Source organism: Lineus longissimus, chromosome 2 (genome assembly GCF_910592395.1).
Source record: "Lineus longissimus chromosome 2, tnLinLong1.2, whole genome shotgun sequence".
NCBI lineage: Eukaryota > Metazoa > Nemertea > Pilidiophora > Heteronemertea > Lineidae > Lineus > Lineus longissimus.
This window is the reverse complement of record NC_088309.1, coordinates 25,526,737-25,543,112: the sequence shown is the minus strand read 5'-3', so window position 1 is coordinate 25,543,112 and position 16,376 is coordinate 25,526,737. Positions and strand designations below refer to the sequence as shown.

Sequence of the window (16,376 nt, the reverse complement as noted above, 5' to 3'; positions counted from 1 at the left end):
TCTCAATGACATGGCATGGCAAATAAGGTGCTCAGCCAGACTCTTCATATCTCCTGGGCGTACTGATATAGTATCGCTTGGACAGGTGCATGCATCGCCAACATGGATAGAGGTTGTGATTTCTTTCAGGTTGACCAGGGTAGAAAAACATGAAGGAATCACTAGCAAGAGCTAATTTAGCCACCAGAATCCACAATATCAATACGAAGCATTGCAGACGTCCTGACAACTGCAAACAGTGGGGAAACTGGGAAGTGTGGCATCTTGAAGTGATTGTTCCTCCAACTTTTCAAGACCATAGGGAATGGTCATTAAAGATCGCAATAAGACAAGAAGAGATTGAGAAGATGCTTTGTTTTGTTAATAAACTTGATCGGGAAAAGTCCTGTATACTGTAATGAGTGATACATCATCAGGTACCCAGCAGTAAGGTTACTTTCCAGGGTATAATGTCAGACTGTGCTCATGAATGGCCAATACATTACGCGGTGCCCTTCAGGCTCAATAAAATCCATAGATTAATGGAGAGGCTTCTGGATCACTCCAATCAATTCATCAATCAATCAAAATGAAATATACATCATTAAGACGCGATCTGAAATCATTATCGATCAGGGAAGCGATGGCTCTTTGATATGGAAATCAATTGAGCGCATTACGAGAGACAACATCCACATGAACCTGGCCATTTTTTCAGCGCACATATTTTTAGAACAGCTCCTCAATAATAATTTTCAGTCAATACAGAAATTTTTCACTTTTTTTGGCGGGTAAATTATCCAATTATCCGATCACCAAATACATTTAGCTGAAGGGTAAACATAATTGATAATCAATAATAGAACAAAACATAAACAATTCAAGACAAAACTACTTTTGTTTTAATACAACCTGCCGTTTTTGAAATGCGAATATATACTACTTTTATTCTGTTCTTTCAAATGTTTCTTGAGCCATTTTGTCCAATTCCACCATGAGAAAACCAAGTCATTATCATGTCTTCCTCAAAGCAGACGAGTGCAACATTTTCTCCAACTCGGCAAAGATTTCTCATTACCTCGAGGCCATCCTTTTGTTCATTATCAATATGTTTGTGGATGGCTTAGAACTTGTATCAGCAGGCTATAAAATGATCAAACTAAACTCGTGTTTGATCTATTCTAGGTATCATCCGTACACGATGCAATGCCCCAAGGCTGATTATCACGTAACCAGCAAAGAGACACCTAAGTATGGATTTGCTGATTCTGTTGTTCTCGTGTTAGAAACAATCAAATAACAACTTCACGCACACATACAGAGTTGGTTTCAGGTGAATTAGACTATATTATGTGTATTTTATTCGGGGATTGTACACAACTCAGGTATATCTTGTGTTAGAATGAATAAGGAGAATATTTGTCTCATCTCTAATAGAGCTTGCACATCATTGATAGGTATTTTATATTACTGTCCGGGATTGAGTCATTGTAGAATAGATTCCAGGAAATAATATCGGAATAAGATAGCCACATTTCAATCGTGCTACACTCCCTACTGAGCAGACCATCAAGTGGACTATGACCACAGTCAAGTCAAGTTGGGCATTCTCACTGTGCTTTTTGCCAGAGCCAACTTCTGGGTTATAGCAGTATAGGTCAAGAAAAGCAATTGGGAAGCAGTTCATAAACAACAATGCCTGAAATCTACAAAGGCCAAGACATGAACTTCAACCACCTGCACCCCCTACGAATAGAATAATTGGTATCAGTAATCCTAGGCACCCTGGGCTCCAGTTTGGACGTGGCTTATCTGACCGATTCTCTTCCATACAGCCATCACCCAACCCTGCACAAGACCCCTTAGTCCTTTCAGGAAACAATCAAATAAACAGTCTTGAAGGCAAGCAATTCATTGTCTGGAAGCCACACCAGTATCTGCACACCTCCCACCTCATCCCCTACTTACACAGTTTCCTTTGGCAATACCACTGAAATGATATCAACAAATGGATGTGATAATTGAAGCCAATGGCTACAGATACTAAGGCTTCCAAAATGCTTTACTTTTGTCTTTTGTAAGTTGAACGGTGTAAAAACTTTCATGTTAACAGTCTTTCCCTAAAAATAGACAAAAATCCTATTCAGAAATTGTACAGCAGACGTGCAGTGACGTTTTTACCCAAATCACAATTAAAATTTTTAGCAGATCATTTTTCAAATTATGATCAAAATATTCGCCGATGTGGATAATATCATCTTTAAACTGAAATATGTACAATGTATTGTATGTATCATTGCTTTGTCTTTAAAAAATCGTTGTTAAGGTATCTGTATACAAAACACTTGTCGACTAAATTCTCTGACGTAAGCTGAAAGGCATTATTTGCCAAGGCATTATGAATATTATCCCGAGGCAGACTGGTTATTTCTTCTGAAATATCATTTTTTATGGCTGATAACTTCAGAAGTGCAGAAAGGTCATGCTGGTGACGAATTTTGTTGTCCTTTTTCAATCCTGATGGAGTGACCTTTACGTGCCATTAATCCTTTGCTGTCACCCAAGTCTACAAACACCGTCTCAGTACATGCAGCGCAAAGCCTAAAAGAACAAAATGTATTAGCCGAATGACGTCAGCACAGCTATTTTGACGTGCGTTAGGTCTATTTATAGTCACGTAAATGTGTACCAGCTATTCCCAGCTCATTTCACCGGATCAATAGTACACACAGTGGGATGACACTCACACTGTTAGAAATACAATCATAATGACAGAGGACAAGAGAACATGTGATGACTGGGGCTCAGGGCCTCGACAAAAACCTGTCTCCAACTCACGTACAATTTCACCTGAATTAAAGGGTACTTATTTTGATGACGTCGATGCGTAGGTGAGGTGAAGTGTCCTGGGTATCGAGTTGGATTGTTGGATCAATTCATTTTTTTCTTGGTCTATCAGTATCATCTAGATCATGGATTATCGGATCCCAGGATGGAGATGATATCAGTGGTCACAGAACCTGGCTCGAGGATTGTAAAGTGGAAGACCAATTGCCAATTCTCATAGCATGCTTTTGAAACTTGCACCAAACATGACTACATTTAACTGCCACTTTAGGCACTGCATCTGTCAATGTGGAGAATTCAACTAAAAAGCAACACACACAAGGTTTCGTCATTGTGGTTTCAAAGAGATGAATGAATCGTTTTTCCCTCCCACTATACTGCACGTTGTGAATCCACCAACCCACACATTAGTTTGCTTCGCTTCGAAAAAGAAACAGAACTAATGACTTTTCGCCACTCCTGATTGCGCAATGGAAAGCTTCCTACTTCTGCTTCCTCCTAAAGGCAGACGCCACGACGACCTTTGTTGGAAAGTACAACAAAACGTGTGTGCACCTCCAAAGTAGCATTCGACCGGTCGTAACCAAGTTGATTTCATACAAAACTTGGTCAATACTATCCATATATTTCACATATATGGTGTACATATTGTACAAGACTTCTGTCGTCATGGAACTGACATGATGTCAACTAAGAAGCTCAGCTTTAGAACCAGCATCAAAGAACCAGAACACATTAGCTTTAGTGTTCATTATCTAAAACCTTATTCGCTTCTGGTTGGCTGGAACAGCCTCTGCAACTAACTACACGAAATGTCCAGCAGATATCGGCAGAGTTGTCGTGGAACCGATCCAAAGTGATGGAGGTAAAGCCAGTGTTGAAACAGGAGTACAATGCTTTAACCAGCACTACAGGTGTCTATCTTGCTTGATTAGAAACGGCCATTAATCAATCCGATTATACACATCTCATTAGTTTGGAGCAAATCAGTAGGACTGACAGGCCTGGGCTTATTGTTATTGTGGAGTTAGTCCCATCATCGGGGACTCTCAGTCTAATCCGTCTCTTTGCCAAATCAACATCTCACAACCAACCAACAGGGTGTCACAAAATGAAATCCAATCATTTGGAGTTTGTTTTGTGACACCCTGTATAAGATCTCAGCAAAGGCCATCACTGGTAGGTAAAATAAGGGAGCGCGGCTAGAACGCAGCATATCATACCGAGGTCTGCCTCCAAGTGCTTAACAACAACTCGACTGACTCCATTAAAAGTCTCCATGGAGGTAACCAGGAATATTCTCCTGGAAACATTGGCTGTGGAATTCAAAGAGAATACACCATGTTGAAGAGACTAGCAGTTGTGTCTGTGGCACAGGCATATCTCAGACAAAGGCACAACCCGACTTACCTCAATGATGTCTTTGTTAGTCCTACTTTCATGTGGCTCATTATACTCTGTATATTTGAGCAGCACTTTGTCCATGTCTGTACTGGCGTACTGAAACAACTTGTTGGAACTATTGAATATGATAAGTGCTATTTCACAGTCACATAACACGCTCAGTTCATATGCTTTCTTCATTAAGCCAAATTTCCTCTTTGTGAATGTGACCTGGAAAGAAGAGGAAGAGAATGAAGAACACTCAAAAGCTGAATGTGAAATTAATGTCAATTTGTTAATCTATGCAATCATCAGCTAATAATCTGAGAAATTGCAACGAGGATTTGAGGTGATTAGTTGATAGGGAAGATGACTCCTTCCTCATTTAATTAAGCAGGCACAGTGTTATATCATCAAGCATTGTCGCACTGACCTTGTACATAGAAGAAGGCATACTAAGTGATTCTGGTGGAAGCCATACACAAGACAACTCGGAGGAACAGTTGTTCCTAAAAGAATTAGGAACTGTTAATTAGTTGACCAGTTAGGTCTAAGGGTTGATTAGCTTCAGGGAGATGGTCGGTATAAAGCCATAGTTTAGATAAAAGAACTACAAGGACCGATGTCTCTTGATAAAGTGCTGCGCAGATAGGCGACTTACCTGTCTATTTCGTTCATCTCCTATGCGAGATATCTGAATTTTCTTGCGCCCCATCTTGCCTCTGTATTATGATATTTTAGTCTTTCTCTAATGAGATATCCTCCACTTGGTCGATGATGAAATCGTTGGAAGCCAGAAAGGTAGAGTTGTAGAAAAATCACTCAGACACAACCTGAAAAATACAATTGGGAGAGAGTATGGTAAGTTACTGTCTTCATATCCAAATGTCACGGGAGATCACTGGCCTGGTGGATATAGAGAGCTGGAAGTCTCTCTCAGAAGAAACACTGGTGTTTCCTCTCAGATTTTTCAAGAAAGACACAGAATCTGATTGATTCTCTCCATGTTGGAGTGCAATAGCCGCCTGAGAAGTTAACCTGCAATGAACTAGCAACATTATCAAGGGGGAGTGATACTCCTGCTGAGTAAGAACTCGTCTGATGAGCTGTCTGGTGGCTTGGGCCCAGCAGACTTAGGATTTTCACTTCATGTGACCATTTACACATAGGAAGGTCGTTAGCATGCTCACCCTCTTACATGCTACTTTGAAGGAGTTAGCAAGCTAAAAGGGACATGCACCTTGACTGATCAATGTTTTACCAGACCAAGCCCTTTACCCCCTTCCCTCCTTATGAACATTGTTCGGTTTGTGAGACACATTGATGTATCAATGGACGACCCCTTAGTCACGCAATAGGGGCAGGCTACAGCTGAACAGTCCCTCGCTAATGGGGCATGATCCAATGGGCTGCACCACAGGAAGAAGCAATGCTAGGTAGCCTAACAGCTTGTCCTTGAATCATAGTTTCACCTGGCTGATACTGACTGCCTGTATGTTCTCTCTCATGCTTAGTCTGGATGTGGGCACTTTTTACAAGCATAAAATGTTTAAAGGTACTTATGCACCTGAGCGATATTTTACAGGGTAAAGGATATTCTACAGATAGCCTAGCGCGCTAACTACACTGCAGCTATCAAGCAAACATACGCTTACTGGTAGTTGCATGTAGCTTAGCATAGTAGAATCTGGCTAAAGGACTTAAAGGCAGACTTTGCTCTTTTTGGCAGTATATTGTACCGGTAGTCAAATACTTTCTGCATATACAAAACAGCACTGGGGGGTAAAACGTCTCACCATGCTCTGGGTACAAATAGTACCCCTTCTCCAAGATCTCAATAATAAGCGTAATGTTTTTAAACAGTGAACAGCAGTGGTGTATAAACCTCATACATCACGTAATGACACTGAACCTATCAAGTGCCGAGTTTGATCTCATCAACGACTTTTAAAAATACATAACCACGGAGATAGACACCAGTAATTCATTTTTGCCACTGCCACTCCAAGCTGGAGTCCAGGGTGCCTAGGAATACAGATACCAATAATTCTATTCGTAGGGGGTGGAGGTGGCTGAAGTTCAATACATGAACCCCCCCCCCCCAACACACACGTATGACTGCACAAAAAACAAAAGCATATGACAGTTTAGCCTAACATCAACCCAGACTGGCTAACTGTACCGAAGACGAGCCATGACACACAAGCGTCCCCTGCAGAGAACGCATACACAAGCCCCCCCCCCATGAACTCCGCACAACACACATGTACATATTAAATGAATAAGATCAACATACTACTTTAATCGCTGCCACAAACATCAATACTAATCCACACACAGACCTGTTCTATTGCCAAAACAAAAACAATTTACCTACAACCAGTAAAATATACCCCACAAGATCATCTAGTATCACTCCTGTAGTACTACACGCTTCCGCTAATAGATTTCACAAAATAGCAACTGGCCGACCAAAATATATAGTCTTGGCTAAAAATATTCCACAGTATGTACAAAAATAAAGACGGTTCACTGAATTAGATTGTGAGTCGTGAAGCAGAGCAGACCTACCTATTAATAGCACACTCTGATGGAACGAAGTGTGGTTAAATAGACTATCAATGGTGCGTACACTTCCCGGAGAGAATCCACCGCAAAATTGAAAAGATCTCACAACTTCCAAAGAAAATTTGCCTGCACTCCCACGAGTTGATCACTGAATAGCGTCTTGAACGACACAGCCATTGGAACACAGGACATTCTCTGCTTTGTACACGTTGTAAATGAATTCACACCGAGCTCTCGCAGCTAGGCAGCAGAAGACGAGCTGCTGACGTCAGTAATAACATTAAACCTCACGAGCTGTCAACTGATGGTTGCTGTGGTACGTAGCAGTCTATAATAGAGCTCAAGGAAGCATCTGCAAACCAATGACGGACTAGCTGACAATCATGAATGGCGCATTCATGATGGGTGGAGCAAAGGCCTACTATACAATAGGTAGCATCACTGGGTGCTATTTTGAGCAAACCTTGCTATTCAAAGCGAGACTGACTCTGATTTGATACGTTTTTAATCTTTTCATATCCGTCACGTAAAAAACTAGAATTACGTGGGAGTTTATCTTTACAAAGAAATACTAGAAGTGAATGACATCAGAGCAGATACACATGTAGCGAGAGAAAACGCCGACAGAAGTTAAAAGTGTTCCACACCTCACGTCTTCTTGTATCTGCAGCCAACTGATCTCGATTTTGCATTTCACTTTTATTTATTTTCAAATACCAACGTCATTGTAATAGCATACCTTGAAGATACAACAATATGCTGTCGTCAAAGTATTTCTCATACGTATTTGAGCGCAAGATGACGCGATCAAGCTCCCCGGGCTTGATGCATAATTGAACAGGCAAACATGGGTTGCTACGATACTAACGGCCCAGGAGTGATTCCTCAGACCAGGAATCCCAGAAATTGTTTGTTTTGATCCCCAAAAGATACCAGTTTGTTTGAATTGAAAACTTTTTCATAGTTAGTGCCAATAAGATAAGCTTTAGGACACCTTAAAACTGGCCACTGCTTATGGACAGTATGTTTCCAATGTCATAAGGTTTTTTGTTTTAATGGATTGTGGTACAACATGTATTCAATGCCTTTAGACATCTGGCAAGGACACAGGATCAAGGAGGTCACAACCTTGTTATCCAAGTGGTTACCAAGGCAACTCAACTTCTGAGGACAGCATCCTAAATGGCCAGTGATTCAAGGAGTTCGGGAGAGCAAAAGAAGATATTCAAAGGAAAGATTTGATTCAAGCCTGTGGCATTTAACAGCATTGAGTTTACAGGGTTAAGGTGAGATAATGAGGCATCTAAATGACTCCCCACTTCCTGATTATTGGAAAAAAGTTCCCAAAGTTCTCCTCCCCCTCACTTCAGGCTTGAAAAGATCATCAACGGAGCAGGGTGTGCCTAATCGCCAAGTAATTTGCCGGGGAAAAAACTCCAGAGCAGACAGTAATTAAAGCTGCAATCATGAGCTCTAAAATGATTGGCTAATTTGAGGAACTTTCTGAAAGATCAATTAACGAGCTTGCATTAATTTCACACTGGTTGGCAATGAAAGGATGTCTGAAATGTTATGGGCTGGAGACTTGATACACAGTCTTTCTTAGAGGCTGCGTGAACGAACACGATTCATCAATAATCAAGGTGAGTTATGGAGGAATCAATATCAATTAAATCCTACTCTGATCTCCCCACTCTCAAGGTCACTTACAGCAGTCAAGGACAAAGAAGGACAGCTTGAAGAAGTCATGTCAGGGAAACTCAGATCACTACATGTGTGCATCAGGTCAAAACATCTTCATGAACTTGCTGATTACAAGCGAAGGGCCTATTCAGAAAATCTTGGCCAAAGTTATGCATACTGTATGTATGATTATTAGCTAGAAACTGCAGTGACATGCATGATACCTTTTTCGATCAAGAAGAAAATGGCTGTCATAAATTTATGGTTACAAAGTTCCTAGTCAGGGGGCAATACCGTCAGCAAGAAGCAGGTATTGATTTCAGTGCACACTCACCACACCTTGATTTGAGGTAAACTGTAGACTGAGAACAGTAAGTATAACAAAATCCAGTGTCTAGTTACTCAATCAAAGTATCATGCATCTACAGAATCAATAGTCAATATTGCAGAGATTGGCATTAGATTATCTTAAGATTTATGGTTGAAACAACCACCGACAATGAAATTTTCAAAACCCAATTTCACTATCATCAAAATCTCAAAATGTGAGCAAATTTGCTGATGTCACCAAGTTCAATTCATGCCATTATTCCATCAGTTTGTGCTAATAACCCAGCCATCGTGACAGAAAACCAGACAGCATCTTGCATACCTTGCCCAGTCAACAATGCCAGACTTTTCTGCCATGCCATCGACAACAATGGGTTTTGAAATTCTCGGCCAGGTGGTCAGTCTGGTGAGATCACACTTACGCAACTCTCCCTCCCGCTATTCAGGCTGTGATATTAAGATGTTAACGCCCTCTTTTAGTTCAGATTGCAACTCATATCTGGCCAATGTATTTCTCGATAGTCAATGCTATTCAGTTGCACATGGGCTATTTCAAATATAATACGCCTATGTGAAATAGACACAGCTCTAACGGCTTATAGCGTTGAAACATTATCTTAATGTGTCCAAAGTTAGTGTCATGCACTGTCATGTTGTGAGTCATACTCATAGCGCCACCTATAAACAACATATTTTCCAACTAAAAAGGTACTGATGAACATAGAGAGATTAGCTCAAGGATGAACATACAGAGATTATGACAATTTCCTTTGACATTGAAGACATGATTAGGCTGACCTCTGCAGAGTAGTAGGCCCCTCTCCCAATGATTCCTGAGTCATTTGAGTTAAATCTTCTGCATCAAACATGGAGCCAACACTTCCCAACGCAGTGGAAGATCATTCATCGGCTCAAAACCCGATTTTTTTCCCTGATATGCCAACGCTTCAAAATTTGGATATCAACCTATTGTAATCGATGCTATTGAGAGCATTTTTTTCCAGTTGTTTCCTTTCGCCCTGGAGCATCAAATGGACAGAATAGGATGAGCAAGCAAGTTTCATTTGGGCATTCAAATCAAAGTTAAATGAACCACCTCGACCAAAGTGAACAAAATTCGCGGTCCAATTCAAGGACACAATATCATCAAAATGAATTTTGCATACGAAAGCCGACACGCGGAGCCTTCAGGCAGCCTCATAGCCATATGCATGGACTCAGAACTCAAAAGTCCACAAGTTCATTTTGGGATCCATGGCACATCACTATCATAGAGTCAGATAGATACAAACAAACCATCACAAAATCATCCTATCACCTAACACAAAGGATTTGAAATTAGTCAAACTTTAATTGTAATTTGACTCTGACGCAGGATTGAATTTGAAAGCCACCATCGTTCGTTTCAAATTATATGTAAAACCACAAACTGGTGGTCTGCCAACATGAAAGAACTCTCTCAGATTTCAATTCTGAGGACAAGCCAAAATAACGCCAATGTTTGCACAGCCAATCAGAGCGAAGTCAACAAAAAGTTAACAAGAATCTATCAAGGAAGTGTTCTTGATGGCCGACCATCACCAAGCTATTGAATAGTATTGCCAGTGAGACACTTCGGTGATCTCGAAAGTCACTCTCCCCCAGGTTGACAATATCATCCCATCCCCAATATGACATCTAATGGACAACCAAAACTGCTCGTTTGTGTGGCGCTCTATTTTAGAAAGAGTTGAGACCAGCAAAGAATTGGATCAGGATTTAGCCAAACTGTTCATTAGGAATCAGGATGCACCCACCCCTACCCCACTGACTATCAAATTTATAACTCACCTACCACATTACCTGAACTTACTTTCATTCAGCTTTTCATTCACTTTTACACTGGACACACGGGCAAAGAGCAGGGAAATATGAAAGAATTGAAAGGCCAGACAGCAAACTGAACCTGTCACACACCCAACAAAAGAACTTATGCAGCCTCAGGGCCATGTCTTGGATACAGAGCGAATGTGTAGAAAAGACACTTGATACCTTCTACATCGCCAAGAGGCAAGTGCAAAAAGGATATGTTTTTCAACAGATGCAGGGGGCACGTAAATTATATAAGAGCTAGACGGGAATGAGATACCTTGGCCAGTGCCATCCATCACTGGTGACATTCCCACACCACAACCAATCGGGATATTATGTAATTTTTAACCACAAACTGATGCAATTAAGACCCAGTAAGTCACAGACTATTTCAATCATTTAGTTCCCTGCCTGGCTGGGGAATAGTTAGACCTTATAGCTCTGGTTACATCATCTTCATTAGAAACCATAGATCACTGGGTCAGCAGGCCGGATGGGCTAAAAACCTGACCCCAATTATGTCCAACAGTGAATTGAATGCTCAATGTAGCAAATCAACAGACCTCAGGTTACTTTTTGATGCATCGATCCACAGGAAGTGGCCCTCATCATTTTCGCTAGAGAGGGTCACTCTCTCTGGCAACCAAAACAACTACGCTCAAATTTCAGAGCATCTTTGGAAAGTTCATTTGTTGTTGGATGCTAATTCATGATTTAAAACACATTTTTTTCGCCTCCGCATTACCCCCAGGTTCCTCATGGCCCAGGATAGCATTTTAATTTTGGTTACATGATATTATTGATTATAAATCTACTGGTAGCACTGACATACACTTTTTTACAGAAACAGTAGACACAATCTTAACTTTATTAGTTAATTAAATAGTTAATTGCTCCAAAGGGCACTTCTCCCCACATCAAAACTCTCCTTTATTAGCAGCAGGAATTAACCCGAGCATAATGTGGTCAAACAGGATAGAAAATTAATGGCATTTGCAGACAATACTGACAGATATGTAATACTTGACTGCACCAATTAATGAGCTAGACCAACAATTACCAACTACAAGCATTTACCCATTATGATCATCATTACTGACCTCAGGCCAATTCTGAAAATTTGGCCATTTTTAGTCCAAAAACTCCTATCAAGGCTCTGCAAATGAGCGATTTGTTGCTGTGACTTGCAACACATTCAAGAAAACTGATTTCCATTGAACCAATCAGCAGTTAAAGTCTCACAACAGTCACGTTGTCAAGGTTACATTGCTAGTTGCAGCAACAGAAATCACTTGATTGAGGAGCGTTTGTCTTTCAAAGGTCCTCAGTCTGGGATAAGTGCAGGACATTTTATTCTTGGTTACTTTTCCCCATCAGCCATGTATGTTGTCTTCTGCAACAATATATTGCTCGATTTGCGGCAGGTCAGTAATCAGACCCTGATCAGCCTCATCAAAATCTGTCTTCACGTTGAGCATGCTGAAACACTTCACTAACTATCATCTTCAAACCAGCCACAAAACCTCATTCTTTGTCCAACACATGAAATCACAAATCTGATACTGATCGTCAATATTTTGATCCTTGCAAAAAATCTGCTTTTACAAAAGGCAAATTTTTTATATTTACCTTCACCAAGATGTTCAGTTACACCTGAAAAATATGAATAAGGACAGTGTCAAAGGGGAGCATTTACTTCCTTTAACCATTAAAAGTTCTTATTCCTGCTTTGTGATTGGGGACATCGCTTTCAATGTTTTAAGATTGAGATAAATAGTACACTGGTACAACAGAAATTTGGGTATATTCACAATTCACCTTTGATTCTGACAGTCAATGCCAAAACATCTTGCGCTAAGCTCCCACACCCCTTCACCAGACACTCGAGACAACATACTAAGCCAACATCAGACATCTAAGGGTCAACATAATCTCTGCTGGATGCTGATCCATTGTTCAGCTCCTCTTTCAATCTCCGCCTGTGCCATTCACCGATGTTAGGTAATGCAAGGAAGGCAGACCTTTTTTGGGCAGCCCCTGATTATAATGTCCATTGCAAATACTGAGCTACAAAGGATAGTAATTTCATCGGGAGCGCTCAGGGAACTAAAATGACAGGTTTTATCAGCACTTGAGGGGAGAAGGAGCTTGGAGAACAGGAAGCATGCTTCATCCAATTCAAAAACAAGCAATTAAAGAGGTTGCTGGCAGAAACTCAGCCTTTATGAGGATGATATTTTTGATGCGTTAGTTCCTAACACAATCTCGTGCCAGAGGCGGGGATTTGCAATAACATTTTCAAAGCACACCAAGAGCAAAATTCTAGTGTTTTTTGGGTCGATAAGTTATGCCTCCTGGTTTTTCAATCCATCTGAACCACAGTCATATTAGCGCCTGTCAACGCACAAAATTTTTCAAGAACAAGGTTCAGAATTAAGTTGTTGTGTTTGGCAAGTTATATCAGGGCTTCATTAAAGAAAGTCTAGTCTGACCCTATTACTGTCAGCCATCACTAATGCATATAACAGAGTTCCTGAATAAAGGGTGGAGCAGGGATGCATCCAAAAGTGTACTCATGTAAATTTTCTTCTGCATTCATGACCATCTACAAAGGATATCTGTAACCACAGATTGGTGGTGACTTGCAACCATTCATTGTAGTGCTTCTTTAACAAAAAAGGTGTGCTAAAACCTAAACAACTAATCTGACATAAGTGACCTGGCCTAATATAAATCCTCTCCATATGAACTGGGTGAAGTGTATATACCCTTCAAACGTCAAAACAAGGACTTTGTAAATGTGTAGCAAGTATTGAAACCATGAAGGAATGAAAAGTCTGTTGTTTCAACACCAACAGTTAACCCATTGTCATGTGATCTGTATAGAGTAGAAACTCCCATAGCGGCAACCTCTCTATCATCTCAGGACACCCTCTCTATTGAGGACATGAGTTTTGGTCCGAAATGGGTTGTTGCCATTCACTCTGACCTCTCTAATCAGGACACCTCTATATCTAAGGACGAGTCCCGAGAGCATATTTAACAGTGAGAAACAGATCAGGCAGTTTGGGGGGTTGGAGGGTGCTTCTTTTGAAAAGACATTTGATTTCTGTGCAAATGAGAACAAGAAGTACATAATTTCATCACAATAGGAAATATGAAATAAGGGGGAAAACTAGCAAAGAGAATAGTCTCAAAGATGCGGCAAGGGCCTGGGGGCACGCAATTAATTTGGGACACCTGGGTGCTTCACCTTTCACAGAGTGGACAATGGTCAGAGTCGGCCCGACAATGGTAGAGTCGGCCCGGACAATGAGAGGTCATGAGTCATAACAAGGGAGACCATCACCGGAGGAATCTGGAATTCTAGGAACAATTTGAGATGTTGGATTGCACAATGGTGGCCAAGATGACTGACCATACAGATGCGGACATCAAAGATGTCAGACCAGATGACCAAATATCAAATTATTTATTCAAAAGTTGAAATTCTGTGAAATTATTTGATTAGTTGTATTGTACAATGGTCTAGGATGGTCAACTTATCAAATATCAAATTATTCCCACTTCTGAGTGAAGGATTGTGAAAATTCCAAGAAGAACTTTACCTCTGCATCTGGCAGTATTAGTCTGCAACAGGGATGCTGAGGAACAATTTGACCACAACTTTGAAGTTGGCTTGAAGTTTTAATCAGACAACAAAATCAGATGGCCTAGCTGTTTGCATTCTATCAAGCTGCGTCAACTGTTCAATATTCACTGCATTAGTCAATCACTGAATGAATTTTGTCCCTGCCTCATCAAAGCGGCCACTATGTCTTCCCGCAGACCAGACACTCCCTGCTTTATGACGAGCCACATGTACACAGCAAAAGCTTTGAACAGTTGCCTATCAACCACAAGGAATCTTAGACGAGATCCTTAAATCCATTAAATCCATCGAAGAAATACTGAACAACTAAACAATAAACGCTATCAAGATAACCCTTTCATTATAAAGCCACAACACTCCATACTTACAATCACCAATTCCCAGTTTAGAATCACTCTACTTTGTACTTTCCCTGCAGTTTTTAAATAGATTTTCCTGGACAAGAAGCCTCACTATAATTATAGAATGCCATGTTTTGGTCTGGCAGATAAGTACAAAGCGTGTAGAACTCTATCCTAACCTTGAACAACTACAAATACGTCACAATTAAAAGTAAACAAACTTACCCAGTATTAGATAGAGAATAAAATGACCCAGTTAAAGTTCCACAAATCTCATGGCATTGTACATTCGATGTGTACGGTGAGCAGTTCGCTAAGACTCCATGCCTTTAGAGCTATTTCTGACATGTAGGCAGTGACGTTCTGCCATGCTAATGCTCTGCTCTGATTGGCTGCAGGGGGATGATAACCCACTTCTGCTAGGAGTGCTTCTTGGTGTAGGATTACACTCCATGTAAATAACGTATCATTTCGCTGGCAAGGTATATGATGGGAGAGGAATTTGTGAGAGAAGATAATAGGGGAGGGAGGGGGGGTCGAAAAGATCATCAGATTCATTCAATCAAATCGATCAACAGTTTTGGAAAGAGATGAAACGAAGATGGTAATGGTACCACTTCAACACAAGTTACCTTTAAGCTTACAGTAATGCTTTATGGTAGGCCTAACACCGACCTACTTCTAAATTGTCTTGTTTACAGTATTGAGTACCTAGGCATTTAGGCCTACCTGGTATCAATCCAAGACTACAAGACAGGTCTGTTAGCCTCCTTGATTTTGTTAAGTGATGATGACACAATTTTATCGAGGTAATTGGATGTCTAATCGATACATTCCAGGAGAACTCTCAAAACAATATAAATGCACGATTGGCCCAAAACACTAAGGCATCGGCCCTGTTATCTACATAATGTAAAGGCGTCTGTGCCAAAACTTGATAAAACACTGGTATGTCTGTCACATTCAAACCAAAACCGATGTCCCCTCTGACACGGAGCCCACTTTACAATGACCTTGACGCCACCATCTTATCACTGAACCTTTGAGATGTCCCCAATAGCGCCAATCGTCCGTCGGCGCCCAACCATTGACATCTCCCAAGCTCCCGTCTCCAGAGAATGACCGCATGAGATCAGCGCATAATTAACCAATCATAGAACCCCTGTTGCTAGGAATCAATAGGCGATCAATAGTCATAATTAATAAATAAGCTGCATGAGCTGCTCTGCACAGATTCCAGTACATCAGAGCAACGAGTGGAATAGTCTTAATAAGACCCTTTTCATACATTTGCTTTTTTTAAAATTTCAAATCAAAACTTCGACCAAATGATAATTCCTTCGATCCCAAAGGTTGACATATGCACTAACAGACAACAATTAAATTTGAAGCAAATGAGATTCTAGGAGGGTGCCAATTGATCCGTGATTTCTGTCGGAATGTGTGGTCTTACTTCAAACTGGACAAAAAGATCCATCAAAATGGGTCATCTGGTCCCCTATTGACCAGATAAAGTGTCCCCATCCTAGTTTATCTCAAGCCTTGGACGTGAAGGCCACCTTACGCGCAGGACTTCTAGGTCATTATGATCTTGCAGCGTGTTATCAAGATGCAACTTTTAAGCAATCAATTTGTGTACAAATGATGAATCAGTGATCCCACTGATGCACCAACACATAGACAAAGTTTTTTTTCTTCTCCAAATGAGAAACGCACAATGCCCCAATAGTTCTATATCGCGT

General features: G+C 40.7%; 1 protein-coding gene across 9 annotated transcripts in view; it reads right to left on the bottom strand.

The window, feature by feature from the left end:
• LOC135483245 (myocyte-specific enhancer factor 2A-like) overlaps positions 1-16,376 on the bottom strand; it is a 47,159-nt gene that overhangs the window by 11,354 nt on the left and 19,429 nt on the right. For 5 of the 9 annotated variants that reach the window (XM_064763921.1, XM_064763929.1, XM_064763930.1 and 2 more), the window contains exons 4-6: positions 12,271-12,294; positions 4,871-5,042; positions 4,237-4,440 (exon numbers count right to left, since the gene is read on the bottom strand). In XM_064763921.1, the coding sequence (XP_064619991.1) occupies positions 4,237-4,440; positions 4,871-4,924 (258 nt within the window). In that variant the 5' untranslated portion in view covers positions 4,925-5,042; positions 12,271-12,294. Of the gene's footprint in view, positions 1-4,236; positions 4,441-4,870; positions 5,043-6,780; positions 7,033-12,270; positions 12,295-14,859; positions 14,947-16,376 lie in introns of those variants that run through there. The other 4 variants (XM_064763926.1, XM_064763928.1, XM_064763927.1 and 1 more) reach the window with 4 other exon arrangements.